The sequence below is a fragment of the Talpa occidentalis genome, unplaced genomic scaffold, assembly GCF_014898055.3.
Source record: "Talpa occidentalis isolate TD23 unplaced genomic scaffold, MPIMG_talOcc4v2.1 talOcc4.5, whole genome shotgun sequence".
Taxonomy (NCBI): Eukaryota; Metazoa; Chordata; class Mammalia; order Eulipotyphla; family Talpidae; genus Talpa; species Talpa occidentalis.
Window position 1 is genome coordinate 121,582,221 of NW_023604861.1, and position 23,231 is coordinate 121,605,451.

A 23,231-nucleotide genomic window follows, 5' to 3' on the forward strand; every position below is an offset into this window, starting at 1 on the left:
AAAAAAAAAAAAAAGTGTTGGAACAGTAATTTTCAATAATGAGATATGCTCTTGATATCACAATAATTGCTTAAGATGAAATGCCAAAGAAAACTCAAGGGTCATGTATAAAAATCTAGGTGGAATAGTTAAGAACAATTTCTATAAACAATGCATATGCCACAGAAAAAACTTCAGGGCATAAAAATTCCTTTGTTACTATAATACGTCCTTGTATATTTCCTATTTTAATTACAGAATGAGGTAGTTTGAAGATAAGACATACCCACATTACACACATTACAAATTAATACATTAATCTAGTCTTAATTAGATTAAAGTATAAGTGAGATTGCCTAGAATATATGGCAGACTATTTTTAAAATCTTTCAAGGAACAATAAAAAAATTAACGCATAAAAGGAATATAATCAAGAACACTTTCATTTCTCTTACTCAAAAATCAATTAAAATCGCATTCTTCCTTATTTTTTTAAAGATTTATTTATTTATTTATTTATGCATGCATGCATGCATGCATGCATGCCGAACCAGGGTACAGGCCAGATGCGCAGGAAGGTGAGAGGATTCACCAGAGACAGAGCTGGGAACAGAACAGGCAGACTGACGAAATACACTGCTAAGGGGAGCAGCAGGGGGGACAGGAGAGGTCTGCTGCGCCATGTGGGACCCTCGCCGGCCAGCTGGGATCGAACCTGCGCTACAGAGGCTGCGGACAGCTTCACAGCGCAGTGCTCAACCACCTGCACCACCAGGGGAGGCCCTCTTTCTTAGTTCTTTCTCATACCCTATAAGTTAATAATTATAAAGTATTCTCACTAATTTGCTTACCTTACAAACAAATAGTAAGAGATCTGCATGGCATGTAAAATCCATGGAGAGGAGAAACAAAACAAGTTTCTGGACTACTGAAATACATCGCTCATGAGCCAGTGTAAATGGAAGTGGTTCTATCTCTGGACTTTCTTTTGTTGTTGTAACTTCTGTATCTAAATTAGAACGGGACCATTCTGCCGTCCGACGTAGTCGAATTAAATCCTTAAAGTGCTGCACACAGAAGTTTAAATTAATTATACTTAATAAAAGTTACTTCAACATAAATTTATTTGTGGAATGAAAACATTCAATCAGCAAACTTACAAGTTCAAAGAATAACATTTTTAGGTTAAACACAGCTTCAAAAATAACGTTATTAAAAGCTGCCCTGGATACCTACTATCCCATTTAGAATAAGGCATAAAATATGTACCAGAAAAAGAAATTCTACAGAAATGCTACATTAGGTCAAATCTACTAACATCTTCAATAATCATTACCAAAACATTCTAATGAGAATTTATAAAAAGTGAGTGGTAAAGTAACATTGATCACTTCAAGTATAGTTATTAATCAAGTTATTTCAAAATCTAATGATATACAATTTCATGATTTTCTAGAAACAATAAACAAAAGTGATTGCTACATATGTTATCCTCCAAAGTTAAAACGTATTACATTATTTTTAATTATATCTACAAAACACATATCTTATTTTTCACTTATAAAAGACACATTAGTAAAACTGTACATCTGAGTCTTTCATCTTCAATTTACTGGAACACAATGCACCTCAAAGAAGAATACTAGACGAATACTTTCAGTCCACATTTATTGTGCATGACCATGAGTTCAAAATTACCTTTCCCCCAAAAGTGTTCAATTTATATAAATTTTTATGATGAGGGAGAATATCATATTGTTTCCTGATAAGTATTAAAGATATTTACTCAAAAAATTTTCAACACCAAAAGGGAAAGTGACTTATTTAAGAAAATTGCATTAAAAGAAATAAATCATACCTTTGAAGTAGCCTGCTTCAGTTTTGCTTGCTCTACTAAAAGTTTATATGATGATCCTTTGTTACTTTGTATTTTTTCTTTTTCCATCTGTTCTACCAAAGCCTTCTGTTTTGCTTTTAGTAAATTAAGTTGCTGTAAAAAAAGTTTACCTTACCATTAACAATTTTAGCAAATTATTCCTCATAATTCATAATGAATTAGCAGAATAAATAATTCCTTGCAAGATCTAGCAATACATTTTTAACTGTGTTAATCAAAAAATAAAATGATTTTCAAGCCCTGACTATAAAATCTCTCCAAGCACTAGATTAAGAATTAATCTACTGGAAAAATAAAAAATAAATTAAAAAGAAAAATTAATGAAGTCCTTACACATGGGAGAAGGATACAAGAAAGGTACAAGTGTAAATAAACAATTTAGGGATCAGTCCACATTTCAGAAAAAGCTTTGCTTTCACAAACTTGACAAATTCTAAAAGTCTTCATATAAAATCTGATTTTATCTTTCTAAAACAAGTAGTTCAATTAAAACAAGTAATTACCGACAATATAATAGTACTATACTAGGTATCAATGACCTACCACATACCTTTGTTTAAAGTGTAAGAGAAGGAATACATTTTTTAAGAAATTATGGGTAAATACCAGCTCAAAATAATCTAACACTAGCTATAAACTGACATCCAGAGTAAAATGCATAATGAATAAAATTTATGAGTAATTCAAAGAGATCATGGAGTTAAGCGAGCTATGAGCCACAAGAATCCATGGGTGTCCTGCAAATCACACTCTAATATATTACTTCATGTCAAAGAACAAGGAAATCTATATGCTGAAAAAGTAGAGAAAACATATATGCATATTTGGGTTTTTTTCTTGTTTTTTAATTCTTTCAATTTAAGTATGTTTTTGTTGAGCTAACGCTGATTTACACCATCATACATGTGCATATCTGTCTGTATTTCAGAAAGAAAGAATTTAAAAATAAACCAAAAGCTAAAGAATTCATCATCAAGAAAATGGAATGATTATGAAACACTTCAAATAATGAAATAGTGATAAAGCATTTAGAAAAACTGATTCAACAATATGGATAAATCTCAGACATAATTTTAATAATGAAGCTTAACATAAAAGAACACCCTGTGTGATTTTTAACAGTACTTTAAGAGATAATTTACTCACAATGAAATGCACAAATACCAAGCTAATAAAGTCAAAGAATCTCTAAATAAAAATTGGGAATATAATGAAAAGAAAAATACAGGACACATGGGGTACATATCATATAGGGTACTAACCTAAATTAGAAACCAGAAAAGACTTCATTGAATCAGTGAATATGTACTAATGTCTGAAAAATAAGTTAGATTATAAAGGGAAAAGAGCAAAGAGTATGACTAGGAGAAAAACATAACATGCAATAATCCTGAGTGAGAAAAATAGTTTGTAAGGTCTATATGAATTTCATTATGGATAGACAGAAATAAAATGATGGATACCCTAAAGTCATGTTAAGCAGTTTGACTATCATACCAAGATTGAAAAGACCACTAAAAATTTACAGTTATATGATCAGATCTATATTTCAAAGAGTTGGATTGGACTGGAATAAACAAGGCAGGGAAGCCTTTTAGCTAGGCAAAGAAAAATGGTGGTCTCACTTAGAATGGCCATATAGAGAGAAGAGAGATGGGAAAAGTAAACACTTTAAAGGGTATCACCAAAATCTGTAAACAACATATTGATGACATCTTACAAAAAAGTAAACTCGCACTCACAGTGTTAAATAATTTCCCTAGGATTAGTAGGTTGTTAAATGCCATACCTAAGATCTGGCGGCAAGTGTATTTCATGCAACATTAAAATAGGGCCTTCCTGATGGCGCAAGAGGTTGGACACAGCACTATGGAGCTGTCCGCAGCATCTGAGGCACCAGTTTGATCCCCAGCCGGCCAAGGAGCTACCCACATTGCGCAGCAGACCTCTCCTGTCTCACCAGCTGCTCCCCTTAACTCCCCTCAGCAGTGTATTTCAGTCAGTCTGCCTGTTCTGTTCCCCACTCTGTCTCTGCTGAATCCTCTCTCTCTCTCTCTCTCTCTCTCTCTCTCACACACACACACACACACAGCCCATGCCTCTAGCCTGTACCCCAGTTCTTGTATGCATAAATAAATCTTCAAAAAAAATTAAGATTTTAAAAAAAGTATTGAAAATTACCTGTTTATGATGAACTAACTGCTTTCTGATTTTTCTGGAATACAATCTATCAAGACTACTGCTGCCTTTGGAAGACCTATTTATGCTCTGAGTGTGCAAATTATTGTTAATGAAACTCCACTGGTTACCTACAGGGAAAGCAAACGATTTATTAATAATTTTTTCAAATGTTAAAAGTACTTTTCATACCCAGAAACACAAAATTATAAATGTGTCCATCATAACACATTAGTTTTAAATAAAAAAATGCTAAATTTGTCCTAGAAAGATTAATCTAAACCATAATTACTTTTAGCCCTGAGGTTTTATCTCTGATCATTCCTTAAAAACAATCTCTTTCCACAATTAAACATTTAAGATTAATCTTTGTACAACACAGCTTTGAAAATGTCACTCAATCTAATAACAACAAATGCACATTATTGCCTTTTTCATACTCAAACTTTTGTGTAGATACCCAAAAAGGGGGTACTGAATGATTTTACCTAGTAACTCCAAAAAAATGTTGAGTAGTTCAAAAACTATGTTGGGCAGCTCTACTTATTCTCATGTTGGGGAAATATGTCTATTCTTTCAAAGTCATTCATCTCTTTGCATAACCTAAGGACATATTATTCTCTAGCCTCTCTATTCTCTTACCACGTTATTTTAAATTCTTCTAACACTTAAAAAAAGGTATTCCATGAATGAGTTTCCAAGTATCTGAATGATATAGAAAGAAGAAATGAAGGGGACTCCCTAGTGGCGCAAGGGGTTAAGCACAGCACAATGAAGCTGTCTGCAGCCTCTGCAGCATGAGTTCAATCCACTGCAGGCCAGGGAACAGCAGACCTCTCCTGTCTTGCCTGCTGCTCCCCTCAGCAGTGTATTTCACTCAGTCTGCCTGTTCTGTTTCCCACTCTGTCTCTGGTGAATCCTCTCACAATCCGCACCTCTGGCCTGTACCCCAGTTCTCGTATGCATAAATAAATCTTAAAAAAAAAATGAAGATCTCATAATGCTCTCTATTACAATTTTATACTAATCATACTTGCCTTACCTCCATATAACTAAACAAACTGACCAGAAGCATACAGTATTTGCTTAAAAATATTTATAAGACAGGGCCTCCCTGGTGGCGCAGGGGTTAAGACGCAACCTATGAAGCAATCTGCAGCCACTACAGCACGAGTTCAATTCCCGGCCCGCCAGGGAAAAACCCACATGGCGGGACAGAACTCTCCTGTCTCGCCCGCTGCTCCCCTCAGCAGTATACTTCGGTCTGTCTGACTGTTCTGTTCCCTGCTCTGTCTCTGGTGAATCTTCTCACCCCATCCCCTGCATCTCTGGCCTGTATCCCAATTCTTGTATAAAAATAAATAAATCTTTAAAAAAAAATTTATAAAACAAATCTCTACATTAGATTTTCCCACCCTGCCCCAAATACAATGTGCACATAAATGATTCATTTCATATAAAACAGCTTAAGAGAACTATTTTTAATATCAGAATCCTGACAATGTATATATTTCCAAATTTTATGACATATAATGACTGTATTTAGACAACTATTTCAAACCCTGAAGTTTGGTTTTCTTTACTTTTAAACTTTTGTGTGGTTCATATTTTTTGAGAAAGACTATAACCCAAGATAGTCTTGGCATTTCTGTATCAAAACATGAAAACCATTTTTAGTGAATTAATAGAACTATATTTTATAATGGCAAAGGGAATGACACACCATAGTAAAGTAACATAAAAGTACAGGAATTACCTACAGATCGCCCTTTCATAATTGTGGTTATATGTATGTTACAAAGTGCTTAAATGAGCATTAGTGAAACCATGAATAAAACACACATGGTTTCTTTAAGAAGCTAAATGTAAAGACCAAACAAAAGGTCTTGACATAAAATCCTTCAAAACTAAATCTATCCTTAAATAGATTCCCAGTAAAGTTATTTTATGTATTAAGTCAATTATATAGAGCTGAAATCAGCAGGTGGACAATGTGGCCACTCAAAATCCCTACCCACAGATTCTTAGAAACTTCGGATACCTGTTAGAAATCTCTCCCTGTCTTTACCATTCAAAGGTTTCTTAGCTGCTGCTGCTTCATCTTCAACGGTTGCAACATAATCCAGCAACCTGGACACCAGCATAACAACCCAACTAATCATGGGAATATCTAGTACACCTACACAGAGATGACAAAGGAAAAGTAATCAGAAGACTCTAGGAGTGCTGATAAAATCTGATAAAACAAACATAAGACAAAATATTTTATAAATCCAACACATCCCAAATATAAACCCATAACTTAACTAATATTTATTTATAATAGGCCTCAAAATTGGAAACTATGGCCACAACAAATGCATCATGGTACAAAATAGATATTTAGTGTAGGTTCAATCCAACAGATAATAACTTATAAACTAGAAAACAAAGCATAAGATGCTATTCTCAGCCTCAGAGTTGAATTAAATTAAAAAAACTCAATTTATAAATCAGTTTTCAACTGTGTTCTCACATTTTTATTACAATAACAATTCTTTTTATCCAAATAAAATTCATTACCAATGACCAGATCAGAAATGTGCCTTAAAACTTAAATTAGAATGTGATTTTAGTTAAATGATACAGAAAAAAAAATACTATAAAAATCCCCAGGTTCAAAAAATTAAATAGTAAAAAGATTATAGTCTTAAAAAGCAATGAGCAGGGCCTCCCCTGGCGCAGCAGTTGAGCGCTGGGTTGTGAGGCTGCCCGCAGCCTCTGCAGCGCCAGTTCGATCCCCGGCTGCTCCCCAGCCACTGGAGGAGGGTTCCACATGGCGCGCAGACCTCTCCTGCCGCCCGCTGCTCCCCTCAGCAGTGTGCTTCGGTCCATCTGCCTGCTCTGCTCCCTGCTCTGGCTCTGGTGAATTCTCTCACCCTCCCGCACTTCTGACTGTACCCAGTGCTTGTATAAATAAATAAAATTAAATCTTTAAAAAAAAAAAAAAAAAGCAATGAGCATATGACAATCAAAAAAAAGACTGCTCATTTGAAAAAGTGCACAAAATAAAAACATCAACAAAATGTGCACAAATAAGTGATTTCAGACTAGTCATTTTATAAAAAGTATTATTTATAAGGGATTTTCAGTTTTTACTAATTTTAATTGTTGTAAATAATACCTTCTGTCCTCTTATGCATGGGTAAGTGTGGCTGAAGAGGTGACAATAAATTATCCAAGAGATTAAGTAAGCTTTCTAATACTCCACTATTACTAAGTGATCTTTGACCAATGCAGGAAAGTAACATGAAGACCCTTTAAAAAAAAAAAAAAAAAGATACAAATAAAATAGGCAGTATTCATCCATTTAAATGTTCACCTATTAAATAATTTACATTGAAACTTGACAGAATAGAGAATATTTGATTATTTAAAAGACTTATGACTATGATGGTTGAGGTGTGATGTTAAAAATTAGCTCCTCTGCAAGCTATTGGTATCTAACTTTACCCACAATAAATCAGGCAGAGATTTATTTAACATATAAAGGAGCATGAAGTGATAGGAATTACTTGTAAACATCTCACAAACTCCAAAGATTCCACTAGGAAACTAAAGAATATAGCACAATTACATAATGTATAAACTTCTTCAATATGCCTGTCACTGAGCATTCCCTAAATGCTGAAAACACATGCTTCGTTTCTAAAATCTGAGTATTGACTGTGAGAAGTATAATCACTAACAACAAGTACCTTCATTGATTTCTAACATACCTATCCTGTGGAAAGATGAGAAGTTGCTCTGAGTTGTATAATTCCTGAAGAACATTAGAAAGAAATTGACCCCACCATCTTTCACCACCACAGAGCTGAACAAGTAAAAGGCCAGTATGTAACCGTATCTTCGGGGTTCCACTGATACACAAGTGTTTAAAAAGCTCTTCACAGGCCTGGGCATGAAATGTGCTCTGCAAAACTGCAGGAACAGAGTGTCCTATTACAAGAAAGAAAATAGTAAAATTTGAGCATAAGCTATAAAATCAAAACCTGCATGCTGAAATATGCTTTCTTCTTCACCAGAAATCAGTGTACAATTATATTTTATTTATTTTTGTTATTCATTTATTTATTCCTCACATATGAATTCTAATTATTAAATAAAACTAGAAAAGCTCATCATAATGTTATATGTGGAGTTGGGGGAATCAGAAGGCTGTGTGTGTTTATGTGTGCATATGTAATGGTCAAAAAGTAGCACCTGGCAAGTAAATGACTCTTCGATATAATGTTAGCAATCTATTAAGCTTTCATTGTTGCACTTCTAAATAATGTTATCTGGCAAGCAACACAATCATGTGGCACATCAAATGTAGTAATTCAAGGAGGAAAAAAATGACAAATCCATTAAAGAAAAACTAATGTAAGAAAAAAATTAATCTAAAAGTATATTCATCGGACCTCCCTGGTGGCGCAGGGGTTAAAGTTAGTGCTATCAAGCTATTGCCAGCCACTACAGCACGAGTTCGATCCCCAGCTCGCCAGGGAGCAACCCACATGGAGCAGCAGACCTCTCCTGCCTCGAACACTGCTCCACTCAGCAGTGTATTTCAGTACATCTGCCTGTTCTGTCCCCCATTCTCTCTGGTTTATCCTCTCACTACCCACACCTCTAGCTTACACCCCAGTTCTTGTATGCATAAATAAATAAATCTTAAAAAAAAAAAAGTACATTCATCAATATACTAGAGAAGACATCAAAATTAACAATATCCAGGAGATATTGAAACAAGATACACAACAAAATTACATCAAACATATTTCCCTTAGAGTACTAGTCAAATACAAACCATTGGAAGAGTGAAGAAGGCTCAGCAAGGTGTCCAGTAAGTATCTGATGATAGTACGTAACTGCTCTGTGGAAGATGCTTGAATTAAATCCTTTGGATCTGACGTTTCACTCAACATCTTCCGACTGGCACCGAGTGCTACTCTGAGCCTCTGCACTGCATTATGAGCCAAATTTAGTTGAAGCTGGAGCTGAATACAATCCTGATAGGCAGAAAAGACTCTACTATCCTCTTCTACTGCCTTGTCTGGTTTTCGTAAAAAATACTGTGCATTGTTTGCACTGTTGAGAGGAGGAAGGTCGATACTTTGCAAAAGAGTTTCTAGTCGATGACAAGCTAAGTTATACCTATAAGTAAAAAATAAATGAACAAAATAACTCCTGTGATGTTTTCTTTGATGTACATGTAGAAACTCAAACTAGAAATAAAATCTCTAAAACATGTTAACACACAAACATTAAAAAGAATTGATAAGTAAAATAAATGGAGCCAATTATTTAGTTGCAATATTTTAATGCTTACATATTATAATATGCTATTATCCCACTTTTTTCTGTTTTTTAATACATACCTATGAAAGGCCATTTCTTAACAAGCGCATGCAAAACCTCAATGTATAGGGCTTCAATAAGATTAAAGTATGCTCCCACTTTCTACTCACCTGCACTGTATATCCTCTTGTAGAGCAACCATCATTGCTAAATGTTGATCAATTTCTGGCTGGTTTGCAGATTCTCCTTCTCCCTTTAGAGGATCATGCATTAACTTCAGTTCACTCTCCCAAGGCAAGATATAGGTATGACCATAGTAAAATCCTAGTGGGATTTTGGCTCTGGCATTTGTACTTCCATAACGTCCAATGACAGTGATCTAAAATGAAAAATTTTTAATATATATGTATACCTATCTATAACAAAAAATGATCAATGTATTTTAAAAGATAGCTATAATTTTTTAATTAAATGTCTGAGCATCTTTCATCACTTGTCAGAAACATGGAAAGAATATCTATTTACTTCCATAAAGTTCTTTACCTTCATGAATCTGCACACAGGAGGTGGTATCAAGTCATGAAGAATTAGTGAATGGGTACTTATATCAGTTGCCACTACCAATCGCCTCCCATCCACCTCTTCTCCTAATGTCCAAATGTCAATTGACAAGGAAGCCAAGTCTCCACAAGTGGGAATCAATACATCTGTCAACAGTATTGGTCTGCCAAAATCCAAGGTCACAAATCTCCTTGCTCCTATCAGAGAAAGCAATAGTTGACAAAAATACCAAATGTCAATTAACCAAAACATATACTCAAAAAACAATATGGAACACTCATTTTAAAATATGCAAGCAACTTTTACTACACTACAACAAATGAGAATAAAACTAAATAAAAAATTCTCAATCAAAATTTTGAAGCTTGAAACTTTTAAAAAATAGAAATAAATGTGCTACTAGGGCATTACAACAAAGAGTACATACAAAAAGGCTTCAATAAAACATAGTAAAAAAATTACATCAGTAAAAACAGTTCATAAATTTCATAAAATTACCCATCTGCTATTCTTTCAGCCATTTGGCCTTTTATTTTTTAATTTTACGACCAAATGTATTAGTGGTATACTAAATTGCATTACATGATTTTAGCTTTTTTAACTTGTTTAAGTTCTCATGGAGTTACATCTTACACTGGGGTTAAGATATAAAGTATAGAACCGAAATTGTATGTAGTCATTACTACCACTACAAAATACAATGGAGACAGATATAACTTATCTCAAGCAATGTTTTCCTCAGTACTGACACATGATTGTCTCTTCAACTCAGAAGCATATTAAGTAAATGGCTCACTCTGAAGGGGCAAAAAAAGAATATGCCCTTTTCGTACAAGCACTAGAATCACACTCAAAAATGGCTGAGATGCTCATACTAATGAAAGGCAAGAATGATCTCAGAGATTTGTATCTCTCATCTCACGCACATTTCAAGAATAAGTTCAATCAGCTAAATAGCAGCCAAAATCATTAATACTACCATAGTTCTTTTTCTTCCTTATTGGGTGGGGTGAGATTGCATCTCTTATCTCACACACATTTTAGGGTATGTTCAATTAGTGCTGAAGTAGGCAGAATCATTAATACTATCATAATTCTTTTCCTACTTTATTGGTTTGGGGTAAGGGATGGCTAGTAATCTTAGGAATTACATTTTTTATAGTGAGAAAACTAAAATTGAACTTTTAGACTAATATTATTCTCAATGGAAATAGTTTCAAAAACAAAAATAAGGCAATTATCAAGACTCCCTAACCAAAAAAATCAACAGAACAAGAAGACATGATTTTCTTCCTCAGGAGGATTATGTGCCATAATCACTCCCAGAGATAAACCAAATCATAGTTTAAACAACCATTAACATTCATTAGCATGAAAAAAAAATGTTATAAACCCTAATATTATTACCAATGGGCAGAAAACACCATTAAGAATTTGATTATTCTTAATGTACAGCTTATCTGTTTATATATTTATTTACATAATGTACAGCTTATTCTTACATATAGCTTATGTTTCATAAGCTGTACTACACCAAGAGTAGATGTGATTTATGTGCAAAATCAAACTACAGAATATTACATCTTAAAAGAGCTGGCAAGATAGGCAAAAATAATATTTTAAGAAAGCCAAAGATTACCTGAATGCATTCTCTCTATAATAATAGACTGGTGGGGTGGAGGTTGAAGAAAATGTGAGGCATGAGAAATTGCAAGGGCTAGACCAGAACCAAGTGGATTCTAGAAAAGAAAAAAGTTACAACTCTATATTGATATTACACTTGCTCAATAGAAGCTACTAATCATAATAGTAAATTAGCAAGTCTCATTGCCTGATGTATAATCTTTAGTATTATATAAAAGAATTTGATATATCAAGCTCTTATAGTAAAATTTTTCCTTCTAAAATTAGCATAAACATTAAAATATTTTCAAGTATCTAAGTGAATACCTATTTAAAATATAGTAATTTACCATTCTGGACTTGTTGGAATTTTTGTTATGTGCAGCAAGATTGACTGTTGGGGGATCAATAACTGAGCCTGGGAAAAGCTGTGCAAGTTCGGCATTAATCACAACAGAAACTGCTTCATTGGGTGGGGTGAGTGGTGGAGTCATAAAAAGTGGTGTTGTTTTTGGAGTGGGTGGAATAACATCAGATGGATGAATGAAGAATCCAGGGGCTGCCACTGGGTTGGAAGGCACAGAGTTGTGAACAGGACCTACTGCTGATACTGCTGATGATGTTGATGCTGCTGCAGCTGCTGCAGCTGTTGTCTGATGTAACTTGGCTTCCAGCTTGGCTTTCTGTAAAAGAAGTAAAAGCAACAAATATAGACTAATCCTGCTACCTAAATTGTAAGGAATGCTACAGGGGTATATATTATGAAGATAAACATAATTAATTATATCCTAATTAAGATGACATTACACAAAAAGTGAACTTAGAATGAAGTGTTTCTTTGCTATGTATACTTCATTAAAATACAAAATTTTCTATGTGTCTTGGAACTAGGGCTTTCTCAAAGCAAAGGTGTAAAGTAAGCAGAACAACTAAATATAAATAAGGAAGCAAAGATCTCCTTAAAACAAAATATTGAAAGGAGGTAGAGTCTCATGTTTCCTAACCTGATATAATTGGTCACATGGAATTGTTTAAGTTGCATTTAAACCAGTTGAAATTTCAAAAACAGTTGTAACTGGCTAAATTTTATTCACATTAATTTAATTGGAATTCCAAAATGAAGTTTCTGCTTCCCTGAAACACTAAATTAACTGATAACTGTAATGTTTAGTCAAGACTTTAAACAAAGAACAGATTTCACTTGAAGACTGCAAAATGTATCTATTTCCTCAAATATGTAGCAAATAAAATGTATAAGCATTATACCTTTTAAAAATTTTAAATATATCACAAAGACATTACCTCAATTTTTGTAGAAAATGATTAGTTCAGATCGGTCAACCTACTTTCCTTTATGAAAATAATGGTCATTTTTTTATAGCACTTTTTCAGCTTTTGAAGTTTAGAGACAGCATGAACAAAGAGCCAAATAGTCTCCAACCTGTTGCTGAAGCTTCAAAAGCTGCTGCTGTTTCTCTTGCAGCACCTGTAGCTGTTGCTCGGCTGAAGCCATTGCATGAGAGAGAGACTGCAAAGCTACCTGGGCTGCTGAACTCAGGGCTGTCGAAGCTTCCCCAACTGTCCCAGATGATAGTCCACCTACTGCAGGAGTAACCCCGAAGGAACTCACTGGCATAAGACAAGGGAGGGGGAAGGAAAAAAGGATGAAGAAAAGGTTCACAGACAAACATACTTAAAATATACAATTTTACACTAAAATTTTACACTAAAACTATAGCTAAGATGGAAACTTAAAGACTATAAATAAGGAAATCTTAACAATAAAAGTATACTACTAATAATAGTATTCAATTTTAAGGTATCTAGTTATGACTTGCACTAAATCAAAGAAAAATGAGTGCATTTCTGAACTTCAGAATAGTTTATGCATGTAAGTTTTCTATTTAATTTTATTAAAGTAAAAATGTAAAATGTAAGTAACCTTATACAATTTGAGCATAAAAAACACTGAAATCTGCTTTACAGATTTCTTTCTCCCCAAAAAAAGCTCAATAAAACCTTCAATGATAAGAACATCATTTTAAAAGACTTATGACACTTATTTCCTCATTTTAAAGCATCGTCTAGAAAGAGGGTAAGGTCTGCACAGAATACGTAAAGCACTGTTTCCTACTATATGGTCCCCAGAATGCTAATATGGAGAGAGGCATTTTTACATGCACAAAGAAATTTGAAACATACTGCCCACTCATGAACATTTTCCTCATTAAAGATTCTATAAAATCGGGCCTCCCTGGTGGCGCAAAGGGTTAAGATGCAAGCTCTGAAGCCATTCACGCCAGGGAGCTAACCACATGGCCCAGCAGACCTCTCTTGACTCACCCGCTGCTCCCCTACGCAGTGTATTTCAGTCAATCCAACTGTTCTGTCCCACACTCTGTCTCTGGTGAATGCTCTCCCCCCACCCACCTCTGACTTATTCCCCAGTTCTTGTATGCATAAATAAATACTTTTTTAAAAAAAGATATAAAAACATAATGTTATATAATCAGGAAGGTAATGATGTTCAGAGTATTTGAACTGTATGGCAAAAAAACTAATTGAACTTCTGGATGTCATGGGACCTTAAAAATAGTAAAAGATAGAAAAATAGACAAAAATATAATCAATGCCAAAGAAATGAAAGGAGAAAAAGAAACTAATGGACAGGACAAGAAATCGAACCAAATATATAAAAAACATGGTAGGCAGAGATACAATATATCAGTCACTGCAAAACTGAAAATGCTCCAACTGAAATACAAAATGCCAGAGTGGATTTTTTTTCAAAAGCAATTATATTGCTGCTTATAAAGGAGACATTGAAAATTTGATAGTAGAAAGTAGGAAAAATATATACTATACAAATAGCAACCAAAAGACTAGAGGAATATAAATATAAAAGGAAGTAATTTTAGGAAAAGTAGCAATCTTAAAGAGATAATTCCTAACAATGAAGGATTCAATTCATATGACATAACTATTCTAGAGTTTTCTCAGTTTCTACATGTATAAAATAAAACTTATGAATCTAAAAAAGACAATTCCATACTTATAGTAAGAATTTAACAAACCACTTTCATTAACTATAAAAAGGCAAATAAAAACACAAGAGAATTTGAACACAATTAGCAAACTTGCTCAAATGGATATATCAAGAACATTTCACCAACAAATACATAGTAAAACATTATTGTCAAGCACTCATGGAATATTTATAAAAGTGAAATCTCTATAATATCAGAAAAATTTTATAAGACTCCATGACAATTTAAATAGAAATAAAAAACAACATAACTAGAAAATCCTTAAATGCTTAGAAATTATGGAGTACATTTTTTAACATTACTTTCTAAAGTTGAACATAGGAAAACCCTATAAGCAGCAAAGGAACTTCTACATTCATATCTAAGAGAAGAATATATCAACACTAGTAACACCACAATGGAAAAAACAAAATGTCTCAACCATATGAAATCAATAGTGGATATGTAAATTTTGCTTTATTCAAACACAAGAATCTTTAACCGCAATGAAAAAATGATATGGATGAACTGAACAATCATAAATTAATAAGAAGGCAGATCAAAAATATATAATTCGATTTTATGTTCAATTCAATTTTCTACTATATAGACCCTATTCAAGCAGTGTTCAGAGAAATGTATAATGAAGTACACAATGAAATATAAACCAAAAAATAATCAGTGTAAAAGTTAGCACAATGTTTACTTTCTGGACAAAGTGAGGGAGAGAAAAATGGAAAGGGGGGGGTAAAGAAAACTTTCAGAGTTCTGTAAGTATTTCTGGATTTGGTTGTCACATGGACATTTAATATTACAACAAAATGCAGGGCTATGTAATTGTTTTCAGCACTTTTCCATACGGGTACAATATTTCACAGTTAACATGATTCAAAACAAAAATAAATAAGAATTTCAGAGACTACAGCCACCTCTTAGCACCTTATGAACACTAGTCAGAACTTTGTCCTAAAACTTAACAAAGCTTCCAGTGCTGGTGGTTGTTTCTCCCTGAGAGAAATATGGAGGTGATCTGCTTGTATCACTGCTTGCTTTGCAGGAGGGGAATGGGGAAATGGGTGAGGGTGTGAATACTTTCCTCTTTGAAACCTAATTTGTTATCTGTTTTAAACATTTGTACCTTCTGAAAGCATTAGTTAAAAACAGTAAAGTTTTACTTATTTTATTTCATGAGAGTCTTACAGTAAAGTTTTATTTAATTTCATGAGTCCTAAGAAAGCACAACCTATAAAGTTTCTATAAAATGACTAAAATAGCCCAAGCAAACAAACAAATTTTGACAATGTGGTATCTTTATATAAAAGAAATATTTTAACTGAAAATTCTCATTTTAACAATATATGGCATGAAATTTACTTAGTGGTTACTTCTCCAACTGGAGGTATAAGATAATTCGGTATTCGGATGGTCTCACTCATAGCAGGAATCTAGAAAACTTAAATAAGGGACCAGGAAAATGAATATAAGAAAGTGAAAATCAAAATCAACAAAAAACTATGAACCAGAGACACTTTTTGGGGGGTGGGGGGCGGGAGGGGAAGGATTGGGGTCAGAATGGGGCGTTTGCAATTGTATGGGGGAATATAAAAATAAAATTTAATATAAAAATAAATAAATAAATAAATAAATAAATAAATAAAAAGATAATTCGGTATTAAAAGACACTCAAAAAGCTGATAGGTTCTTTTGAAAGCCCTTTGCCATTGTAAAGTACAAGATTAAATTTTCATGACTTCTCAGGTAAATTGATTTTACTTTCTGTTAAGTTGTTAAAACAGAGACACCATCTACTTACACAAAAACCACCAAAATTAGAATCCATTTAAAAGACTATTCAAACCCTCTTGTGACTATAACACATATATAAAAACATGCCAATATCCCTAATTATGAAAACTACAGTTATTTGTACCAAAATAGAACTAACAGTAAAACACTGTTCCTTCAATGTGAAGGAAAAACAGAAGATACACGAAATAAATAAAAGTCCCATGACTGATAGCAACAAAAAGTCAAAGTTTTCAATTAAAACACCAGCAAAACCTCATACATGACACACTTAAAATAGTGGATCATACATTTGAAATTGCTTTAAACTAGGTAAAAAATAGTATTAATTATTCACTCATCCCAAAGACATTACCAAACACAGTTAACCTTAAATGCTGAGAACTACAACAGTTTGATGCCAAAACTACACACAAGGCCAAATATAATTTGACTATTAAGGCCGGGCAGTGGAAATTCAGTCTATTTTACTTTTCCCTCTGTATTTGTTAAGTTTAATACTTTCCAAATTAAAAGACTGGTAAAAATGCACACACATAAAAACAAAAAGATTTTAAGTCATGTTCCAGAGAGTTGCAGGGTTGAGAGAGAAGATCCTATGAAATGATTCAGAATAGAATATAAAGCTACATTTTTTCCCCAGAATGTTCCACCAATTAGTAAACTACTACCTAACAAGACAGCAAAGAAACATACAAATCATTCAAAGTGATAGATACATATTTACATAACACTTTATAATAGCATAAAATAATGTATATAATAAAAGAAGGTATATACCAGTAAACGTACTTGCATCATCCCTTTCTATTCTGGTTCCATCACTCGTTGACACACAAGTAAAGTGTAGTGGTTCAACTTCTAGAAGTCCAGTGAGAGATGTGAAGCTACCCTCAGCAGCTGTACAACTACTAACTTTTCCATTTCCTAATACAGAAAAGAGAAAAGTATTATAAAATGTGAATTAATCTTGAAAATGCAAGTCATATGAATAACCATAGCTCTTTCACATTTAATCAAAAAAAACCCTAAAAATGCACAAGCCTTTTACGCAGTGTTTCCACAATGAACACAGTATTTAAAAAAAAAAAAAAAAAAAAAAAAAGTCACTAATTTACCTGTTAAAAAAGCAGAGCTACATAAAAGCAACCGAGGGGGCATTCATATTAACAAGAAAAAGTAACAAATGATTTAATTTTTTTAATATTTCGCCCCCAAGGCTATTGTAAAATAATTGATATATATGACTTCTATTGTTCTCCAAGGCCCCACTGTACTTAGCAAAGTAACATTCCTCAACTTCAGTTTTGGCATCAAACTACAAGATATGGGAGATACAGAGTAAAAAGAACAGGCCCCAGTTCTCATCAAACATATTCTGTATTAGAGGATGTGAGGCACTAAGCAACTGTACTTAAGTATTAGGTGTTAAGATTGATAGGAAGATAAAAAGATACCCATATATTTATTCCAGAGTCAAGGGAATCAGGGAGAAAAAACAATATAAGCAAAATCCCTCTAGTAAGAAAGAACATGATACAATAAAGAAAACAAAAGAACAAAATGTTACAGAAAAAAATTCTCAATACTAAGACCCCTCTACCTATCTAAAATAATTAAGAACTACAAACAGGTTTCATTTACATTGGTTCTATAGGTATTGGTATTTACCACAGCAGAAATTTTAAAATAATATTTTTAAAGTGTTAAATCATTTAATAGCTATAAACTAATTACATAAAAATAGCATACTTTGATGAAAAATAACAATGAGAAGAGCGGCAATGTTTTTTACAGTTTTGCTGATGTCTTTAAAATCTGGTTTATCAGGACATCCCCAGTGGAGCAGCAGGTTGAGCACCACGCTGTGAAGCTGTCCGCAGCCTCTGCAGTGTAGGTTAGATTACCGGACGGCCAGGGAGAAACCCACATGTCAGACCTCTCCTGCCTGGTCTGCTGCTCCCCTGAGCAGTCTTTGGTCCATCTGCCTGTTCTGCTCCCCACTCTGTCCCTGGTGAATTCTCTCACCCTCCCGCGCCTTTGACCTATACCCCAGTTCTTATATAAATAAATCAATCTTAGGAAAAGATAAAATAAATCTTAGAAAAAAAATAAAATAAAATCTCGTTTATCAGTGGCCAGCTGTTTTTCCTGCCTACATCTGCAGTGAATGTGTTGCAATATTTTTATTTTGGTAGAACTATATGGAAAAACACCCAGACAAACACAAAAAGGCAACTAGAAAGCACATACACTGACATCTTCACATTCAAATACTTGACAACTGACACTTTTAAAAGATTTGTTGTAACGTAGTATCTAAATCTTATCAGTGAAATTCTCAAGCTTTATAACACTAAGGTTAATTGGCCTATCTTTTACATTTAAGGATTCTTTTATCTATGCTTTGATCACTTGGAAAATAATGGTTTGGTGTGATTATAGATCTTCTAAATGTTATATATTTCATTATACAAGTAAACATCGTTAATATCACCATTGCCCATCAGAAGTCTTTTAAGTATTAAGAAAGCTGTCAACGCTCTAATGTTTGCTTCAACTCTTCTATTAAAATGGAAATCAATACTATCAAATTGGATTGATACTGACAAACTTTTCCTAATCATTTTTGCAAAACTTCTCCCAAAGAATTGTCTGAATAAACCTATTTTGCCTGGCAATTAACAGATCAGTAAGTGGACTACTATCTTTTCTCATTAATAAAGTTCAAGAGCATGGAGAGCAAATAAGTCTAACTAGCTAAATATCCTATTAGCAATCACAATCAAGAAGATGGAGAAGTTGAGGTTGAGGCATGTTACATTTTATTTATATTAATGAATTTTATTTTCTCTTAACTTTTCTCATTTATTCATAGTGTATTTTAAGATTAGCAAACCTAAGACTACCTCCCAAAACATATACTTAATGTAGTGATTGCTTTAATGTTTACAAATAAATTCTCAAAGTGATGTGGTTTACTAGCAATGCTTGCCATCAGTTCAGTAAGATGGAAAAAAATAACCTTTAAAATGATCACTGCTTTATGTAACAAAAAATAGGCAACGCCCAATTCTAACACTTCAAGATTAAATGGCATTACACACCCATTCCCAAAAGCATGTTTCAAGAAAGACATACAAGAATATGTGTAAACAACATATACAAAGTTCACCACCAGACAATGTGAGAGTAGATGCAGAAAATTATTTTTTCTTTCTGAATCTTGCTTGTTACATATTAATTTGTTTACTTTTGAAATATGAAATTACATTTTATTTATGAATAGCCAAGATACCCCAAATAATACAGAAAAGAATGAAATCAAAATTGTAAATTTTTTTTTTTTTTAAAAGATTGATTTATTTATTTATTTATACAAGCACTGGGTACAGTCAGAAGCGCAGGAGGGTGAGAGAATTCACCAGAGCCAGAGAGGGAAGCAGAGCAGACAGAAGGACCAAAGTACACTGCTGAGGGGAGCAGCAGGCGGCAGGAGAGGTCTGCGCGCCATGTGGGACCCTCCTCCAGTGGCCGGGGAGCAGCCAGCGAGCAGAGTCTGCAGGCAGCTTCACAACCCAGCGCTCAACCACTGAGCCACCAGTGAAGCCCTGTAAATTCTCTTATAAACATTAAAATAATAGTGACAGGGCCTCCCCTGGTGCCGCAGCGGTTGAGCGCTGTGTTGCGAGGCTGCCCGCAGCCTCTACAGCGCCAGTTCGATCCCCGGCCACCAGCGAGGGGGGTCCCACAAAAAATAAATAAATAAATAATAGTGACATATAATGAAACACAAAATTTTAAAAAAAAAAAAATCACAATCCTTTCAAACGTAACTTTAATATTTCTTTGAGGTAGGGGAGTTAAGAAATAAAAGCAAATCATATCATGATTCACATTATGGTTAAGTTATAAAGAATTTTAGTTTTTAAAGACAGAATATAGTTAAGTGCAAAGTGTTATATGTCAAAAATAACTTAAAGCCAACATATAAAATTAAGATCTTCCTTTAATAAAATAAGTTACTTACCTGAAAGGACATCTGATAAATCAATTTCATCTGACTGGACACCAATGCTGCTGTTGTATACATTTTTACAAGAAGAGCCATTCATTTCCAAATCAAAGAGAACTGGATCAAATGGTGAGCTATACAATCCATATCTGAAAAATAAAATAATGTCCTAATAATTTTCCTGTCAGCCATCTAATTAACAAAATACCTTTTCACTTAGTTTTTAAAACAGTTTGGCATGGGCATGAGGAGACAGCAACCAGATTAAACCCATTAAGTTCACTGAATCTCAATTGTGTTTCCTGAAAAACCTGTATTTCAAAAGACATAGTCCAGAAACTCAACAAACATTATTCCAATAAGTGACAGCAAATGTGCCAAGACTACTATATGCAAATTGATATAAGGAAGAGTTATCAGACAACTTTTCCTCTCTGCTATCACTACATTGACTCAACAGGAAGTATTCAGGCTTAAATAAAATTTCATCATAACTAGGACATCACACCAAAAAGATTATAAAATCAATGCTTTTTTTTTTAAAGATTTATTTATTTATCCATATAAGAACCGGGGTACAGGCCAGATTCACGGGAGGGTGAGAGGATTCGCCAGAGTCAGCGTGGGGAACAGAATAGGCAGACTGACGAAATACACTGCTGAGGGGAGCAGCGGGCATGACAGGAGAGGTCTGCCGCGCCATGTGGGACCCTCGCCGGCTGGCTGGGATCAAACTGGCGCTGCAGAGGCTGCGAACAGATTCACAGCGCGTCACTCAACCGCCTGCGCCACCAGGGGAGGTCCTAAAAATCAATGCTTTTAAAAAAACATACTTCTAGGGCCTCCCTGGCAGCACAAGGGGTTTAGACGCAACCTATGAAGCTAGCCACAGCCACTGCAGCACAAGTTCGATCCCCGGCCAGGAAAATACCCACATGGCCCAGCAGACCTCTCCTGACTCACCTGCTGCTCCCCTCAGCAGTGTATTTCAGTAGATCTGCCTGTTCTGTTCTCCACCCTGTCTCTGGTGAATCCTCTCAGACACATCCCCAACACCTCTGGCCTATATCCCAGTTCTTGTATGCATAAAAAAAAATAAATCTTTAAAAAAAATACTTCCAATACTAAAGATCAGGCAAGAAATCAAAGCTAATCTTTATATTTTTCTTAATTCATTAAGTTGAAAATTCAGAAAAATCAGCCCAGCAGATAAGAAATACTTGCTAAGGGCAATCGAAGATCTAGATAACTCTACCTACAAAGTCTTAACAACACAGAAGCAAATTACCTTAAATGCTTCTTTCATTACCAAGAAATACCACTTATAAGATTTTAATGTAATCAGCCCTCTAATAACCACCCCAAATTATTTCAGAGAAAAGAGGGGGGGGAAAGAAAATATTAAAGACTAGTATCATCTGGAAAAATGTAAACCTAAATTAAATATATTTTTGCAAGAAAAACGATTACAAACAAATATGTAAGAACTGTTCTGTGCAAGTGATATACCTAGAAAACCCATTATTATTCATTATCATATATTAAAATACCTTGTTTGAAGTAAAGCCTCCAGTGGTGTTAGCCTGTCCTGTAACTGTCTGGACACAGCAGTAAGCAAAGAAGCACAAGCTGTACTACATCCAGCCAAATCTTCATCTTTAACATAATTCAGTAAGACAAAATACCAATAGACAGAACCTAAAAATGACAAAAATGCCTATCAATATTCCTTTTATGTTCACTAATAAAGAGAACTTCAGATTACATATTTATCATTATTTCCCCTTTAACAAAAAGAAAGATTATCTGGAAACTTTTAGATAAAGATCAACTCAATCGAGGACTCAAAGAGAACACTGTCAAAATATTTCAAACACAATTTTTGAAAAGGATATAAAATCAACCTGGTCATCTGATTGTTCAATAATATGAACACTCTGAAGGACATTTTTAAAAAGCTGGAGAAGTTGAAACAACCAGATCTTCAAATAATCTTTCCTGAAATAGTCTAATTCACTAAACTAGAATTTCAAAGATGGTGGCACAGAGCTACAAATAGCTCACTTTAGCAAGTTAATGGGGTATATTTACTCTAAACTGCCAGTTAGATACAGAACAACAGGATTAAAAGATTATCATGATGTTTTTAAACTCTTCACAAAACTTGAGACATCAAGTTGTACACTTACTATATAAGCACACTCCAAAATTTAAGCATCCTACCTCTAAGTGAAGAAACTGTTTTAAACACTAGATTACTAAAATGAGAAGTCTTAAACAACCACTCTACATAAGAGAGTTAATAGGTTTAGCCAACAGAAGACCAAGGTAATTATAAACATACTCTTTAAATAAATTACGATACTGATAAAATAGAGGAAGTTTGTTTTTTTGGAATACCACAAAAATCAAATCCTTGTTATATACAACTACTTAAGTGAGTTAACTTGCTGAATGGGTTGGTTCTTTAAAAAATAAAAGACTAAGAGAAATGTATACAAAAACAACAGGTTTAAAAGGGCATATAACAACCCTTCAAAGAGCATAAAATAGCAAAAAACATTAAAATTCTTTTCCAGGACCACCCTGGTGGCGCACGAGGTTAAGACGCAACCTATGAAGCTATCCGCAGCCACTGCAGCATGAGTTCGATCCCCAACCAGGGAACCACCCACATGGCACAGCAGAACTCTCCTGCCTCGCCTGCTGCTCCCCTCAGCAGTGTATTTCCATCGATCTGCCTGTTCTGTTGCCCACTCTGTCTCTGGTGAGTCCTCTCACCCCCCACACCTCTGGGCTATACCCCAGTTCTTGTATGCATAAA

General features: G+C 34.2%; 1 protein-coding gene across 8 annotated transcripts in view; it reads right to left on the reverse strand.

Annotated features, from left to right (window-relative positions):
- BIRC6 (baculoviral IAP repeat containing 6) overlaps positions 1 to 23,231 on the reverse strand; it is a 180,431-nt gene that overhangs the window by 89,997 nt on the left and 67,203 nt on the right. For 5 of the 8 annotated variants that reach the window (XR_008554114.1, XM_037528256.2, XM_037528252.2 and 2 more), the window contains 15 exons: positions 21,958 to 22,105; positions 20,423 to 20,556; positions 17,173 to 17,319; positions 13,002 to 13,189; positions 11,911 to 12,243; positions 11,577 to 11,676; positions 9,920 to 10,134; positions 9,547 to 9,755; positions 8,886 to 9,232; positions 7,813 to 8,032; positions 7,218 to 7,351; positions 6,096 to 6,233; positions 4,058 to 4,185; positions 1,838 to 1,969; positions 831 to 1,046 (listed from right to left, as the gene is read on the reverse strand). Coding sequence is in view for 7 of the 8 variants with exons in the window: in XM_037528256.2 (XP_037384153.1) it covers positions 831 to 1,046; positions 1,838 to 1,969; positions 4,058 to 4,185; positions 6,096 to 6,233; positions 7,218 to 7,351; positions 7,813 to 8,032; positions 8,886 to 9,232; positions 9,547 to 9,755; positions 9,920 to 10,134; positions 11,577 to 11,676; positions 11,911 to 12,243; positions 13,002 to 13,189; positions 17,173 to 17,319; positions 20,423 to 20,556; positions 21,958 to 22,105 (2,789 nt within the window). In the remaining variant the exon portion in view is untranslated. The remainder of the gene's footprint in view (positions 1 to 830; positions 1,047 to 1,837; positions 1,970 to 4,057; positions 4,186 to 6,095; positions 6,234 to 7,217; positions 7,352 to 7,812; positions 8,033 to 8,885; positions 9,233 to 9,546; positions 9,756 to 9,919; positions 10,135 to 11,576; positions 11,677 to 11,910; positions 12,244 to 13,001; positions 13,190 to 17,172; positions 17,320 to 20,422; positions 20,557 to 21,957; positions 22,106 to 23,231) is intronic. The other 3 variants (XM_037528253.2, XM_037528251.2, XM_037528254.2) reach the window with 2 other exon arrangements.